At 41.7% G+C, this 17,262-nt stretch overlaps 1 protein-coding gene across 1 annotated transcript in view; it reads right to left on the bottom strand.

The window, feature by feature from the left end:
* Positions 1-17,262, bottom strand: part of LOC144511122 (sodium channel protein type 9 subunit alpha-like) — a 92,841-nt gene that overhangs the window by 50,111 nt on the left and 25,468 nt on the right. Inside the window, exons 8-9 of the mRNA XM_078241143.1 lie at positions 12,750-12,923; positions 10,777-10,893 (exon numbers count right to left, since the gene is read on the bottom strand). Coding sequence (XP_078097269.1) covers positions 10,777-10,893; positions 12,750-12,923 — 291 coding nt within the window. The remainder of the gene's footprint in view (positions 1-10,776; positions 10,894-12,749; positions 12,924-17,262) is intronic.

Consider the following 17,262-nt stretch of genomic DNA (forward strand, 5'->3'; position numbering starts at 1 on the left):
GTTTCCTCTGGGTGCTCCAGTTTCCTTGCACAGTGCGAAAGACATGCTGGTTGGGTGCATTGGCCATGCTAAGTTTTTCCCCAGTGTACCTGAACAGGCACCAGAGTGTGGCGACTAGGGGATTTTCACAATAACTTCATTGCAGTGTTAATAGGGCCTACTTGTGACACTAATAAATAAACTTTGAACATTTTTGCAGTGCCGCTGGCATTTTGTCAGTGGTGGAGCAGCCACCCCACCATGTGTGCAAGCAGTTGGCTTTATGGAGACGGCCTTAATGCACAAAGTCCCTTGGAGTCAAAGGCTCAATGCCCCAAAAAGGAAGCCACTGATAGAAAAAGCTGCACCTGGGGCCCAAATGCAGGCGGGGTCAACCAACTTTGCAATCATCATACTTTTCAGCTCTGAAAGTGGCTGCATTTTGAGGTGCCCCCCCACAGGATATAACATACCTCAGCAATGGCCACCTTTCTTGGTGGGACTGCCAAGGATCCAGAGCTGCCGATCGTCTGATTGGGCTGCAGCATTGGAAACCCACCCATCAGCGTGGAGGTGACCAATTAGCAATTTGTTTCCTGGAATATCACTGAGCTGGTCCCATGCATGACAAGAGTAGTATCGGGACTCTCATTTGGTGCTGACAACTCTTGAGATCCCAAAGTCAGCTAGAAAACCCTACCTCAAATATTTTATACATCCTCTGATGCCTATTATAGATCTACACTGGAATTTATCCTTCCTCAATTCCTGAAATTATTCAGATAATCACTTATCTCCAACCTTTAGAACATCTGTTAACATAACTTTGCAGTGCACTACGTTTTTAAGTGATATCTGCACAAAATATAAATTCATAAAAATGAATGAGGAAAATAAAAATCACAATGCATTTTTTATATTGATCCTTTCATACTCTGAAGCCCCTCACCTGCTACTTTATTAAAGGTGCAAGGCACTAAAATTCCATTAGGTGTCTTCTGTTATTAAAGTAAAGTTCCCTGATGCCATCTCACATTGTAAGGACAGGATCATTAGTAAGGTCAGGGCATGCACATCATTGATATCTATCCCAACAGAAGACTATAATGTTGATGCAGCTGTATGCCAGCCCAAGAACTGCCTCACAGGAACACAGCAGCCGCAACTCTGTTTCCCCAAAAGAGCTCTTTGAGTTTTCGTGCAAGGTAATGGAACTCTTCCTCGGTCGATTATCTGCTCCTTCCATCATTCCAGGGTCTTTAGTCCACCCAAGGTTTTCTCAACAACTGTAAGCACAGTACGGCCTATCGGAGAACAAAATAGATGGAAATTCCTGGGAGGGACTGGGAGCTCTCCCAAACAAGCACCATTGAAATAGATGAAACCAAGGTCATCTATAGGTTCATCTATAGGTCCCCTTAGTGGAACTATATATCATTGGGATTGAACCCTGGTGGAAGTGGGTTCATCCGGTCTCATTCATCATCCTTCCAGCATCTTGGGCCCCAAGAATCTAGCAGTGGGAAAATGGCAGAACAGCAGCGGTTGTAAGCCAACTTTTGCAATTAGCTCTGTTAATGCACATTTTTGGTGGTACAAAACAAATTGGTACCAGGCATGGCAACATTTCACTGATAGTATAAATATAGTCTTCATTTGGCAATGTGGCAGGAGGCCTCAAAAAAATGTCTGTGGTCTAATGACAAGTACAAATGTAAGGCAAAAATATTCCTTCAAAACAGAGCTTGCCCACAAGGGATAGTTGAAGTTGAAACAAAATGTGACGGTGCTTACTGACACAGAAATGCTAACAAGAATGCAGCAAGTGATGTGTTAGAAGAGAATATAGAAGGAGTATGCAAATTGAATCCATATGTGCCATGAAGACAGATTGAACATACTGCAAGAAGGAACGTTCCAAGTTTAACATATTGCATCCCAACCACCGCTTTCTTTAAGGAAAGAAAGAGAAAGGTTGCATTTATAAAGGACGTTTTACAATCTCAGAATGTACGAAGTAAACAAGATACTTCTGAAGTGTAGTCACTATTGTAACAACGAGAAATACAACAATTCAGTTTATTTATAGCAAGGACCCAAAAACACCAGACAAAATGACCAAATAGCATTTAAAAAAATAAACCGTTGGTTGCGGAATAAATATTGGCCAAGTTGTGAGATTGTGTCTGAAATTCAACACCTCAGATGGAAGAGGAATCAACCCCAGTGTTGTAATAGAGTCTCAGCCTAGGGTTTGTGCTAGAGATTCTGGAGTGGAGCTCCATGACCCTCTGTTTTGTCAATAATTATTGCTACCAATGAACCAAACCTGACATAACTCTTTTGTAATGGCAGAGTAGAGGTTGGAAGCACAGCAGCAATCAATATACCTGACATTATTCAGTTTGAATGATGAAAGAAGGTTGATTTTGTGGTGCTGTGGAGGAGGGGGTTCAGACATTGTAATAACAGAAAAATGTTCATTCTAATTAGGTTTTCTATAATGTGCATGTTATACTATGGAAACACATATTGATTCCCATAACTACACAATAATGGTAATGCAGTAATTAAATATAAAAGTGGTCTTGTGTTCTCATATCATACTCTCTTCTCTTGTCACAAATCAAGCAGAATTCAGCCAAGGAATATCACAGTATAATAGCACTTCCCAAACCTACAGCAGTTAACAAGAAATTATGAAAGATGTTGATGGGGATGAGCACTTTTATTTATACATTTATTTTATTATTTTTTATTAGCATCACAAGTAGGCTTACATTAACACTGCATTGAAGTTACTGTGAAAACTCCCTAGTCGCCACGCTCCGCTGCCTGTTCAGGTACATTGAAGGAAAATTTATCATGGCCAATGCACCTAACCAACAGGTCCTTCGAACTGTGGGAGGAAACTGGAGCACCCGGAGGAAGCCCATGCAGACAAGGGGAGAACATGCAAACTCCGCACAAACAGTGATCCAAGACATTAACCGGACACTTAATTGGACCAGGCATGTAAGTACTATGGCTGCAAGGGCAGGTTTAGAGGTTTGCAATTCTGTGCCTCTACCTGACTCTGCAAAGCCTGTTCACCATATACAAGGCACTAGTCAGGAGCGGGATGGAATAATCTCTACATGCCTGCATGAGCTGAGCTCCAAAAATATACATGAGGTTAAAACATATCCAGACAAAGCAACTGCTTGATAGGCATGTTAAAGATTCAATCCGTCCACCGTTGGTACTCAGCAATGTATACTATCTACAAACTACACTGTGGCAACTTGCCATGGCTCTTTCCACAGCACCTGATGCTGATCTTGAGCTGACCCTCTTCAGGTAGACGAGTCTCACTGAGGACATTGCACTTAGAGTCATAGATATTTACAGCATGGAAACAGGCCCTTCGGCCCAACTTGTCCATGCCACCCTTTTTATTTTAAACCCCTAAGCTAGTCCCAGTTGCTCGCATTTGGTCCATATCCCTCTATACCCATCTTACCCATGTAACTGTCTAAATGCTTTTTAAAAGACAAAATTGTACCTGCCTCTACTAGTACCTCTGGCAGCTTGTTCCAGACACTCACCACCCTTTGTGTGAAAAAATTGCCCCTCTGGACACTTTTGTATCTCTCCCGTCTCACCTTAAACCTATGCCCTCTAGTTTTAGCCTCCTCTACCTTTGGGAAAAGATATTGACTATCTAGCTGATTTATGCCCCTCATTATTTTATAGACCTCAAAAAGATCACCCCTCAGGCTCCTACGCTCCAGAGAAAAAAGTCCCAGTCTATCCAGCCTCTCCTTATAACTCAAACCATCAATTCCCGGTAGCATCCTAGTAAATAATTTAACCAGCTCTCTGCCAACAAGAGCAGATCTTCTATCAGGTCGGTCAGCTGTGGCATTGTCCACGAGGGTGCGGAGGCTTCTCTTGAAGACATGCAAAGTAGTTTTAAGTATTGCTAACAGGTATTGGTATTAGGCCCCCGTTTAGGTGTACAACCATGAGTGTGGTTAGTGCTGGCTACACACAGAAATTATGTGATTGAACAAGAACTATAGGCCAGTTGTTGGGAAAAAGCTTTAATCTATTACTTAGGGAAGTCTTAGCAATGCAATTAGAAAGTCATAGTACAGTCAGACAAAATAAACATGAGCTTTCGAAAGGGAAATGGTATTTGACAAATTTATTTGTGTTTTTTGAGAATGTAACTAATGGGGTAGATGTAGCATGCTTGGATTTGCAAAAGGTATTCAATAAGTTACCAAACAAAAGATTAAAATGAGTGAAATGTATTAGTTGGAATAGAGCATTGGTTAGCAGACAGGAAGAGAATAAACAGGGCATTTTCAAATTGTTGGCTGTGTGGTGTGTCGCACGGATCAGTGCTGAGGCCTCGCTATCTACAATCTACATTCATAACTTAGATGAAGAAACAATGAATAATAGAGCAAAGTTTGCTAACAATATAAAACAAGGTGTGAATGAAAATTGTGAGGGGTAAATTGCAAAGGGATGTAAACAAGTTAATTGAGTGGGCAGATGAGTATTGTGTGAGGAAGTGTGAAGTTATTTAATATGGTAGTAAGAATAAAAAAAACATTTTTAATAGGTGTGAAATTTCTCAATGTTGATGTTTATAAAGAATTGGGTGTACTCACACAAGGAACATAGAAAGTTAGCATTGGCAAAATACCTCAGATGCTGGAATCTGAAACAGGACAGAGGATGCTGGAAAAAACTTAGCAGGTCTGGGAGCCTCGGTAAGGGGAGAAAGCAGAGTTAACGCGTTGAGTCCTTTAACTCTACGTCAGAACTGAAGGGAGGGACAATGTGTTAGAACTGTGAGAATTGCAACAAAAAGTAGCAATTTTAAGAACAAATGACGGATGACCGGATGTGGGAAGGGGAAGTGATTCGCATACTGGTAAAGCAAGTATTTAGGAAAGCAAATGGTATGTTGAACTTTAATGAGAGAGGGATGGATTACAAGAATAAGGAAATCATTTCATCTTCAGTGATGATGACGCACCAATTAATATTTTCTTCTCAATTATCTTAATCTTGTCCACAAAAGCCTTTTGCACTTCATTGAAGTCATTGACTTCAATAACTTTCATTTCCAGATCAGAACATATATTATACATAAGTTAAAAATACTAATCTGTGGTAAAACAAATGAAAAACATCTTTAAAACTGAGTGATGCTGTGGGGAAACATTATTTTCAACACGATTGCTCTGCTGTGGAATGATAGTTTGCTGACATTTGATCATGATTTCACATATGGGAAGAAGATTTCTCTCTTTGCTATTTGTAGTGCAATTGTAAACACATGTATAAAGAATGCATTTACGATATTGTTACAAATAGCAAAGGGACAAAATCTTCTCCCAGCGTGAATGATCAATTTCAGCCATTCCACTGTGAAAATGGTATTGGGCCACTTAATCACATTTTGATTTGATTTATGTATTATGTCACATGTCTTAGTATACAGTGAAAGTATTGTTTCTTGTGCACTATATAGACAAAGCATACCGTACATAGAGCAGGAAAGGAGTGGAGAATGTAGTGTTACAGTCATAGCTAGGGTGTAGAGAAAGATCAACTTAATGCGAGGTAGGTCGATTCAAAAGTCTGATGGAGGCAGGGAAGAAGCTTTTTTGAGTCGGTTGGTATGTGATCTCAGACTTTTGTATCTTTTTCCTGATGGAAGAAGGTGGAAGAGAGTGTGTCCGGGGTGTGTGTGGTCCTTGATTATGCTGGCTGCTTTTCCGAGGCACGGAAAGTGTAGACAGAGTCAATGGATGGGAGGCTGGTTTGAGTGATGGACTGGACTTCGTTCACAAACCTTTATAATTTCTTGCAGTTTTGGACAGAGCAGGAGCCATACCAAGCTGTGATACAACCAGAAAGAATGCTTTCTATGGTGCATCTGTAGAGATTGGTGAGAGTTGTAGCAGACATACCAAATTTCCTTAGTCTCCTGAGAAAGTAGAGGCATTGGGAGCTTTCTTAACTATAGTGTCGGCATGGAGGGACCAGGACAGGTTGTTGGTGATCTGGACACCTACAAACTTGAAGTTTTTGACCATTTTAACTTCAAATCCATTAATGTAGACAGGGGCATGCCCTCCACACAGGGTGATAGAGAAAATCAGGAACATTAAGCAACCCAAAACAATCTTGTGATAATCATGGAGAATGTGGAAACTACTTAAAGAGCACATTTATTGAAAAGTCAAGTTATGAAAAGTCACTTTAAAGTACATCAGTTCAATTGGGATAATGAACAAGGAAGTTCAACATTTCCTTTAAAATCTTGATTTGAATATCGGTAATTGACTCCGCTTATACCGGCATGGGTTCTGCGGTAGAATTTCCTGTGGTGGGGGGGCTGGGGGGCATAATCAGGAAGTTGCACTTGAAATCACAAGCATTTATGCATTCATTATTACCAGTTTCTATTTACACTCCGATTCCCTGTCAATTTCAGAATTGGCAGAATGTAAAAATGGGAATTAATAAGCTAAAATTAATAAGCTAACAAGCATACAAAATTGGGGCTAGGTTAACTCTCTAAATTTAAACCATGTATTCCTTCATTATTTATGAAAATTACAATTTCATGCCACCTAACTAACTTTCATGTATATTAGGTACAGTCTGTTCAATGTGACAGACATTGTCATAAAAATATATTCAATGAAAATGCAGGAGCCGGGAGGGCCTGAAAATGGTGGCTGATCTGGATGGATCTCTACACTTGAAAGAGCGATAGTGAGGACATTCATTGTGGGTAAACCACCTTGTTCAGTGTCTGCCACTGATTCAGCAATCAACCTGCTCTTTTGGACCTCACAAGTCCCATTACTACCCTCCAATAACTACTCACAGCTGTGCAGGCATGAGGGACCCGCTAGTAGTGCTATTCAAAGGCATCATATTGGGGCTTTCATGTGAGATACATTTGTTGGGGTATATTTAGTATAGTGTGCTCCTTTATTGGAAGAGCAGCCATACGTTGTTGGAGTCAAAAGGGAATGATGTTGGATTTTTCCAAGAAGTTGGGTAGAGTTTGGAGACCTGTGAGCAGAAAGCTTGTTATCACTCGTTGGATCTTTAGTTGTAGGTCCTCTTGTGCTGCTGCAGGACAGGGAGATGAAGTACAGGTGACAGAGAGGGGAAGCTGCACACAGAGGGTGGAGGAAGACAACTCTCAATTGGAGACCATGAACAGCAATGGTCTTCAAGGAGCACCACCTACCTCAGCCAGGAGCAATCTGAAGTGGCTACGATTCACCAAGAAGATGGTGATTGATTGTTCTACCTCCTCTAACCAGACGTGCAGCTAGGTGAGAATGAGCCTCAGGTTCCTTCCAGGGTGGAGCTGGCAACAACATCAACATCTCACCATGTATCGCTGCATAACAGAGGTCATTGAGACTTGTACACCAGTCTTTTCCCACACAGATGGAGTAGTAGGAGCCTGCAGGTGTCAGGGTAGCAGGATTCCCAATGTTCCAGAGAGCCACCAAGTGCATTTGTATGGCTCTGTGGGGGAGATGGACCAAAGACAAAAGGGGATCCATTGTGTTCATGTGCATTTGGTGTGCGATCACGTTGGTTTGATGCTCACTGTTATGAGCTTCAACTTTTACTGACAGTCTATGAGAGATTTTAACAAATATGAAATTCCAGGACCTCAGTGGCTCTGTAAATGGTACAGATGCCTCTTCTTTTATCCAAATAGCCATGTCCCTGAAATTTGACATAAAGTCACCGCCATAACAGACTGATGAGCTGAGCTCCCTTGATGCTGCATTTTGGTGTTACAGGTTTTGGTTTGATGTTTCAGTGAAATTGGTTTTGTGAGAGGGAGGTCATGCCTCACTAACCTGGTGGTGTTTTTTGAAGAAGTGACCAAAATGGTTGACGAGGGAAGGGCCGTGGATGTCGTCTATATGGACTTTAGTAAAGCGTTTGACAAAGTCCCTCACGGTGAAAAAGGTTGGATCTCATGGGATAAAGGGGGAGGTGGCTAGATGGGTGGAGAACTGGCTTGGTCACAGAAGACAGAGGGTGGTAGTGGAAGGGTCTTTTTCCGGCTGGAGGCCTGTGACTAGTGGTGTTCCGCAGGGCTCTGTATTGGGACCTCTGCTGTTTGTGATTTATATAAATGATCTGGAAGAAGGTGTAACTAGGGTGATCAGTAAGTTTGCGGACGACACAAAATTGGCAGGACTTGCAGATAGTGAGGAGCATTGTCAGAAGCTACAGAAGGATATAGATAGGCTGGAAATTTGGGCAAAGAAATGGCAGATGGAGTTCAATCCTGATAAATGCGAAGTGATGCATTTTGGTAGAAATAATGTAGGGAGGAGCTATATGATAAATGGCAGAACCATAAAGGGTGTAGATACGCAGAGGGACCTGGGTGTGCAAGTCCACAGATCCTTGAAAGTGACGTCACAGGTGGAGAAGGTGGTGAAGAAGGCATATGGCATGCTTGCCTTTATAGGACGGGGCATAGAGTATAAAAGTTGGGGTCTGATGTTGCAGATGTATAGAACGTTGGTTCGGCCACATCTGGAATACTGCGTCCAGTTCTGGTCGCCACACTACCAGAAGGACGTGGAGGCTTTGGAGAGAGTACAGAGGAGGTTTACCAGGATGTTACCTGGTATGGAGGGGCTTAGTTATGAGGAGAGATTGGGTAAACTGGGGTTGTTCTCCCTGGAAAGACGGAGGATGAGGGGAGACTTAATAGAGGTGTATAAAATTATGAAAGGCATAGATAGGGTGAACGGTGGGAAGCTTTTCCCCAGGTCGGTGGTGACGTTCACGAGGGGTCATAGGTTCAAGGTGAAGGGGGGGAGGTTTAACACAGATATCAGAAGGACATATTTTACACAGAGGGTGGTGGGGGCCTGGAATGCGCTGCCAGGCAAGGTGGTGGAGGTGGACACACTGGGAACGTTTAAGACTTATCTAGACAGCGATATGAACGGAGTGGGAATGGAGGGATACAAAAGAATGGTCTAGTTTGGACCAGGGAGCGGCACGGGTTTGGAGGGCCGAAGGGCCTGTTCCTGTGCTGTATTGTTCTTTGTTCGAAATGAGTTAGCATTAGAGAGAACATTGCTGGGAAATTGGGTGGCCTGCAAGACGGCCAGACTGAATATAAGAAAGATTTGCTTAAAAACAAGGGGAGAGGAACAAACACAATTTTACTGCCTCGTCTGCCCCGAGGCTCACAGAACAGAATTCTCCGTTGGCCTCAGGTGGGATTTTACGAGCCTCACCTGAGCAAGGTCATAAAATCCTGGTCAGGGAGTAGTGACGATCATTATAAGAATGGTTCAAAGATAAAGATAATGCCAAGGATAAAGGCTGGAATTTTCTGGCCCCACCACAACAGGGGCAGGACCAGAAAATGTGGCGATCCAACCCGAAATCCATTGATTTTGGCGGGTCTGGAAGATCATCCCAGTGGGTGGGACCAAAGGATCCCGCCCGAAATATACAGATCAGCACATTACCTGTAGCTGGAGCTGCACACTTCTGAGGAAAAGATAAAAGGACAACTGACTGGATCAAACAAGCATATCATTTGTGTAGGTGCTAATACAGAGGCACTTAAGAACATTTATATACTGTCTTCTGAGTTTAATTAATCACAATATGCAGCACAAAAGCAGAGAGGTACTAAAACAATCAAAATTGTTGGTTATGCTTCAGTTTAAATATTGCACACAGTTGTATTTGCCCTATTGCAGGAAGGGAAGAGAAGGAGTTAAAGTTAATGCCAGAGATAAATATTTTTTGTTCTGGCGTAAAACTGATGTCCTGTGCATGTGTAAAATCCAATGCGATGATGTTGGGTTTCCAACCGATGTCAACACATCGTTTTGCCATAACACATTAGCTGGGCGAGCACACACCCGCCATTGTTAGAAAGCTCATTCACTGAGTTTGTTAACAAGCCAGCTGACAGACATATCACGCTGCCTACACCATAGTGCAGTTGCTGTGGGCAGGCGGGTGAGTGGAGATTCTGCTTTTCACCACATCAGATGAAAAAATGGGAAGGAGGGTACATGCTTGGCAGAGGGTGAGGGGGGCAGATGCACCCCATCAAGATGATACATTTACTTTGTGTCTACTCCCCTGCCCCCGCCAGTCTCCAAGACCTGACTCCCCCTCACTGCACATCCTACCTTTCCCTAGGGTGCCCGACACCTCTCCACCCAAAAAGCCCAGACTCACCTCACTCCAGGATCCATGCTGTTTTCTTTATGGAGATGCCACCACTGAGTTCCGGCACAGCTGGAATTGCTCGCAGTCTGTTTGCTGGCAGTTCTTGAGAGCAGAACTTCTTGTCCCTGAGGAGCAGAAGTCCCACTCTCGGCTTGTAAAATCTGGTCAGCTTACAACTGACTTTTCTAACTGGAGGAGGAGTTTGATGAGCCATATGCCCTCCCAGTAAAAATCACTCAGAGGAAGTGGCCTTGGCTCAATGTTAGCAATTCTGGTTTGGAATCAGAAAAAACATTGATTCAAGCCCCTCTCCAGAGACTTGATGATATAACTTATATTGATTCTTTGGTGCAGTACCTGACTTTACTAGGACTGAATATTAGGTGTGGTGTATAATAGGTGACCAATGCAATACTGAACAGGACAAATTCCTGTATGTTAAATAACTTCTATACATTATGTAAATTATGTGGAAAACCTATTTAAAACTTTATACAAGGGTTAACTAAAATATAATTAGACATTACCAACCCTCATTCCTTCCCAACGAGAAATGGCTCGCAAAGGCCTCAAAGCACGCAGTGTTCTGAGCGATCGCAGTGATTTGAAGGCTTGAATGCTGTTGCCTAACATACTGAGCCACCCTATCTGTAAAAAAAAAGTCAAAGTTGATGCTGCAAATTAATTATTTTGCATGATTATTTAAACATAGGTAAAACATAGAAAATATTTTCTACTATTTTTCAACCTATTTCTAATTTTAAAAACTTTTTGGAATTTCATCAGAAGCACTTTTTCTAACAAGGGAGGTAGATGAGTATAGGTAGAGCTGAGTAATGAAGTTTAACTCACGCCATTGCCATGAACAGTGTGGAGTTCCGAGTAGATCCATGTGAGATTACTTTACAATATCTCTAACTTCCAAATGCCTCCAATTTCTGTTTTGTACAATGTTGCCATCTGTTGATTTGTGAACCATTTTGATGCTGCAAAATGCTCTTATTATGAATAAATAAATTAGGAGCAGGAGGAGGTAACTCAGCCCCTCAAGCCTGCACCACCTTTCAAAAAGATCATGGCTAATACGATTGTAACTTCAACCCCACATTCCTGCTGACCCCCCGAATTTGAACATACTCTTCACTCAGTTTTATTTGCAACTATTGTACAGTGAAGAAGAAGCTTCCCGTCCATAGGAACAATGAGACAAGCTGTGGTGCTATCACAACTCACCCAATAAATGACTGGAGAATATAAAAAAGATCTGAGACAAGGCTGCCTGTTCTTTTCACTCAGGAATGGAGGCAATTAAAGAAGAAGTGAAATTGTTTAAAATTCAAAGGGCATTTTCCCATCTTGAACTTTGTTTCAATGTTTTTGTGTTGAGTTGTGTTTTGTAATGCAATGGTGAACCTTTTTAGAGTGAAATATAACTCTTAGAGGCGTGGGACAGCCATGTGTAGCACAATCATGTGGTGTAAGCTTTCATATGTGAGTTCTGATAGTCTGATAACAGGCTATTTTAACAGGTGCTATCACAGCTGAACCTGATTTTGTCCTCTTTTGACACTGACAAACATGCACTTTCCAGTTGGGGTCACGGGATGGTGAATGAGGTGTCGGAACACTAGCTGATTTTTTTTTCCCTCCTCTTGTTAGCCTTGGAGTGCTGATGCTAATCATAGCAGCCCCACAAAATTATGCATCTTTGTCATTTAATGATTATTTTCACAGACAGACTTTAGGATATACAAGATAGAAAGATTTTGCTCGAAACCTTGCCACACCTTGGGTTTATATACTTTAATACTATATGCCAGGAAGTGCAGAGTCTTCAAGTTTACTGTTGTGACTTCAATGCAGTGAGTTTCTGATCTTGCTTATCCCACTAACAAGAGGCACAAACTAGAGATCTCTTCAGGGACGGAGAGAAAATTGGTGGGCAAGTTACCTTGTTCAGTTTCCTTCTGTCTTCTATAGGGCAGAAGCTGTTTCTCAGCCAGGAAATAATGCATGGCATTGGGGAACTTTCAAAAAGGCAAAGGGACAGTTGTAATAAGCAGAGGGTTACACATAAAGAAAGTGAAGAAAAACAAGATCTTCTGAAGGATGTTTCTAATCAAAATAATTTGTCTGGTCTTTAAAATTCTGTTTACTCTCTGTAAGACATCTGTCTGCAATGTGATAATTCATTGTTGTAACTATGCAACTAATCCACAGATGTGTGTCAGGTGTTTTGTGCGAAGATGTTACTTCAGGCAATTCCCATACAGCTTACATTTGTTAAAAAAAAACACATTGTCTTTTGAACTCTAATGTCTTCTGAATAAACAGCCATGCTACATGTTGTGAAATGATGTACAGATGCTATCTCATAATTGCAAGCCTGAGAACAGAATCAAACTGCATTTTTACTAACAAAATGTAGAGTAATCGAAACAAGTTTAAGATTTTTAAAAATTCCCATAAAGAACTTCATACTGAAATAATTAACAGAAACTTACCCCAACAAGAAAGAAATCCAGTAACGTCCAGACATTTGTAAAGTAGTCAGTAAGACCAAGGCCAAGCACCTTGACAATCATTTCAAAATTGAAGAAGAAGGCATAAAAGTAATCCAGGTACTGCAGTGCCAGCTGGACCTTTGCATCATTTTGCAAGTATTTATCATCTAAAGTCTATAAAGAAACATTCCAAAAACATAAGGTAGATAAGGTGCAATTCTTTCAATATAGAGGTAGTTAGGATATTTGAATATCTTCTTTTGATACAGCGATGGGAGTTTACATGGGAGTACACTTTACCCAGATACAGTGCTCTACCTTCCTTGAACCTCTGAGGTGGCCAATCTGAGTTTAGTCCGCCTTTAGCTCTTGATACTGTCTTGGTAAAGGAGATGAAGTGTGTGCCAGGAATGACCATTCTGAGGATTGTTAAGGGCCATGATTGACTGTTAAATCATCTGCTAGCACTTATTTAGAAGGTTGCAAGTCATTTTATTGCCTAACAATTCAATTAACAAGCTCTTCTAACAGCAATCTGCTGAGCAGGAATAATGTAGTTGTTACTGGGGTTTTTCAGTGCTATTAAAGCCATACTCAGCTTTCAATGTTCACATGCTGCAGGAGACAGGCTGTGTTTGAAGAAGACTTTCGAAAGGTCTTGGGAGACTTGCTGGGGCACTTTTGTCAGGACTTTACAAGCACTCTATCAACAGTTTCTCTGAAATACTCTCAGGACTTCATGTAAAGAGAGTGCTGTGTTATGCGACCTTACTGGAGACCTTAAAGAAATCACCAGGAGAACCAGAGTGTTTGGTCTTAGGGATGCTGCTAGGGATCTCCATTTATCTGGAAGAGAAATGGGAATGGGGAGGCCAGGCAGAGCAGCATCAGTTGTTGCAGGAGGGAGGAACATGGCGGGACTGGAAAACAAGTGGAAAGGATGATGTCACAAATTATGGCTATGTTAGTATCTTGCAATATCTAATATTTTAGAATTCTGTATCCCTCATTGTGGGGCCACAAGGCTGAGCGATATACATAGGCTGCAGACATCAGAAAAACTAAGGAGATAAAATTACAGAAAATGCCTGGAAAAATAGAATTATACCATTCCAGTGAGGATAGATGCACTCAGGCTTTCATTAATCTTTGAACTTCACAATTCAGTTGAACGAAATGGGGGAGAAATTGTTGAAAATTATAATACAGAAAATGACTAAGTACTTAATTAAGAGACTATGTTACATTGAAAGGAAACATATCTTTATGGGATTCTAAAGTACAAAGAGACGTCTTTCAGCAATGTCATGGATTCATTAGAAACAATGCATTGAAGAGAGTGGGGAATGTTTTCAAATTTCGCTCCGATTTTGCTTTAATGGAAGTGTGTATAATAGGCTTAACGCACTGATTGAGCAGTGAATCAACGTACATTTCTATTGTGCGTTTGAATCTACACCAACACACAATGTATTATTGATGCAGCTGCAGTTAAAATCCATATAATTTGCCTGATCTACGTTATGAAATAAAGGTCAGAACACAGTTGGTCTCGGATGTAATCCAATTTCCAAATGCCAGCACAAATGGGTATTACTCAAAGACAGTTCAAGTTTGTTAGCCACCAACAGTGATTGCCTGAGTAGCTGTCACATGCCTAACAGCTGCAGCTTGTTGTCTTCCTTCAGGAATCAAAAACAGGGGAGAGGCTGCAGGAGAAGAGCCACCATACATATACATATGTATAGCTACATCTGTACAGACAGTTGAAGAATCTGTTTGTAATCCTTGTAACACAAAACTGTTGTTTTGATGTGCATTTTCAAAGGAGGCAGGCACATCTGATTGTATTATCACAATTCAGTCAGCAAGCAATACAGCATTCAATTGGACCAGAGGACTTCTATGTTTCTGTCTTAATTGAGTCAATCTATATATTTTGAATGGGCTTTGGGGGAGACAGTAATCTAGTGATATTGTCACTAGACTAGTAATCCAGAGACCCCCCAGGGCAATGTTCTGGGAACCCGAGTTCGAATCCCACTACACAGATGGTGAAATTTAAATTCAATAACAATTTGGAATTAATCGTCTAATGATGACTATGTTGCTGATTGTTGTAAAAAACCATCTGGCTTACTAATGTCCTTTAGGGAAAGAAAGCTGCCATCCTTACTTGGTTTGGCCTACATGTGACTTCAGATTCACCAAATGCCCTCAGTTCAAGGACAATTGGGGATGGGCAATAAATGCTAGCCCAGTGGGCAATGCCCACATCCCATGAATGGGAACAAAGAGTCGTGTATAGATGGATTTACAGACTGAAGTGGCATTCTGCAGGGTTTGACCCTTGCTTTTCTTGGGTGTAAAAGCACAATTTCAAAATTTGCAGACAACAGGAAACTTGCAATTATTATGAACTGTAAGGAAGGGAGTGTAGAACTTCAAAAGGACATGGATGGGTTTGTGGAATGTGCGGACAAGTGGCAGATGAAATTTAATATCGAGAAATGTGAGCTGATTTGATTTGGTCCAAAGAATGCAGAGAGACAATACAAAATAAAGGGTTTAATTTGAAAGGGAGTGCAGGAGCAGAGGGACCTGTGTGTATACGTTCACAAATCTTTGAAGCTGGCAGGACAGGTTTGACAGAGGTGAATAAAGTATACACCATCCTGGACTTTAAACACAAATTACAGACAAGGAAATAATGTTAGATTTATACAAAATACTGATTTCCCCCAACTAGGATATTGTGTCCAGTTTTGGGCAACACCCCGTGGAAGGATGTGGTAGTTCACGGATGAAGAGATAAATCGGAGAAGCTGGGACTGTTCTACATGGAGAAGAGAAGGTTGAGAGGAGATTTGATTGAAGTCTCCAAAATCATTAGGGGTCTGGACAGAGTAAACAGGGAGAAGATAGTTCCATTTGTGAAAGGACAAGGAGCAGAGGGCACAGATTTAAGGTAATTAGCAAAAGAAGCAATGGTGACATGAGGTAAAATGAGTCATGAGTGGAGGCCTGTGACTAGTGGTGTGCCGCAGGGATCGGTGTTGGGTCCATTGTTGTTTGTCATCTATATCAATGATCTGGATGATAATGTGGTAAATTGGATCAACAAGTTTGCTGATGATACAAAGATTGGAGGTGTAGTGGACAGTGAGGAAGGTTTTCAAAGCTTGCAGAGGGATTTGGACCAACTAGAAAAATGGGCTGAAAAATGGCAAATGGAATTTAACGCAGACAAGTGTGAGATATTGCAGTTTGGAAGGACAAACCAAAGTAGAACATACAGGGTAAATGGTAGGACTCTGAAGAGTGCAGTTGAACAGAGGGATCTGGGAATACAGGTACAGAATTCCCTAAAAGTGACGTCACAGGTGGATAGGGTCGTAAAGAGTGCCTTTGGTACATTGGCCTTTATAAATCGGAGTATCGAGTATAAAAGTTGGAGTGTTATGGTAAGGTTATATAAGGCATTGGTGAGGCCGAATTTGGAGTATTGTGTACAGTTTTGGTCACCTAGTTACAGGAAGGATGTAAATAAGATTGAAAGAGTGCAGAGAAGGTTCACAAGGATGTTGCCGGGACTTGAGAAGCTGAGTTACGGAGAGAGATTGAATAGGTTGGGACTTTATTCCCTGGAGCGTAGAAGATTGAGGGGAGATTTGATAGAAGTGTATAAGATTTTGATGGGTATAGATAGAGTGAATGCAAGCAGGCTTTTTCCGCTGAGGCGAGGGGAGAAATAAACCAGAGGGCATGGGTTAAGGGTGAAAGGAGAAAAGTTTAAAGGGAATATTAGGGGGGGCTTCTTCACGCAGAGAGTGGTGGGAGTGTGGAATGAGCTGCCGGATAAAGTGGTAAATGCGGGGTCACTTTTAACATTTAAGAAAAACTTGGACGGGTTCATGGATGAGAGGGGTGTGGAGGGATATGGTCCAAGTGCAGGTCAGTGGGACTAGGCATAAAATGGTTCGGCACAGACAAGAAGGGCCAAAAGGCCTGTTTCTGAGCTGTAATTTTCTATGGTTCTATGGTTCTAAAACTTCTTCACAGAGTGAGTGGTTAAGATCTGGGGTGCGCTGCCTGAGAGTGTGGTGGAGGCAGGTTCAATCAAGGCATTCAAGAGGGGATTGGATTGTTACCTGAAAAGGAAAAATGTTATATAAGACCCTCGTCAGACCCCACTTGGAGTACTGTGCTCAGTTCTAGTCGCCTCACTATAGGAAGGATGTAGAAAAGATTGAAAGGGTGCAGAGGAGATTTACAAGAATGTTGCCTGGATTGAGTGGCATGCCTTATGAGGATAGGCTGAGGGAGCTCGGTCTTTTCTCCTTGGAGAGACGAAGGATGAGAGGAGACCTAATAGAGGTGTATAAGATGTTGAGAGGCATAGATCGGGTGGACACTCAGAGGCTTTTTCCCAGGGTGGAAATGTCTGCTACGAGAGGACACAGGTTTAAGGTGCTGGGGGGTAGGTCCAGGGGAAATGTTAGGGGTAAGTTTT

The sequence above is a fragment of the Mustelus asterias genome, chromosome 1 (genome assembly GCF_964213995.1).
Source record: "Mustelus asterias chromosome 1, sMusAst1.hap1.1, whole genome shotgun sequence".
NCBI classification, from domain to species: domain Eukaryota; kingdom Metazoa; phylum Chordata; class Chondrichthyes; order Carcharhiniformes; family Triakidae; genus Mustelus; species Mustelus asterias.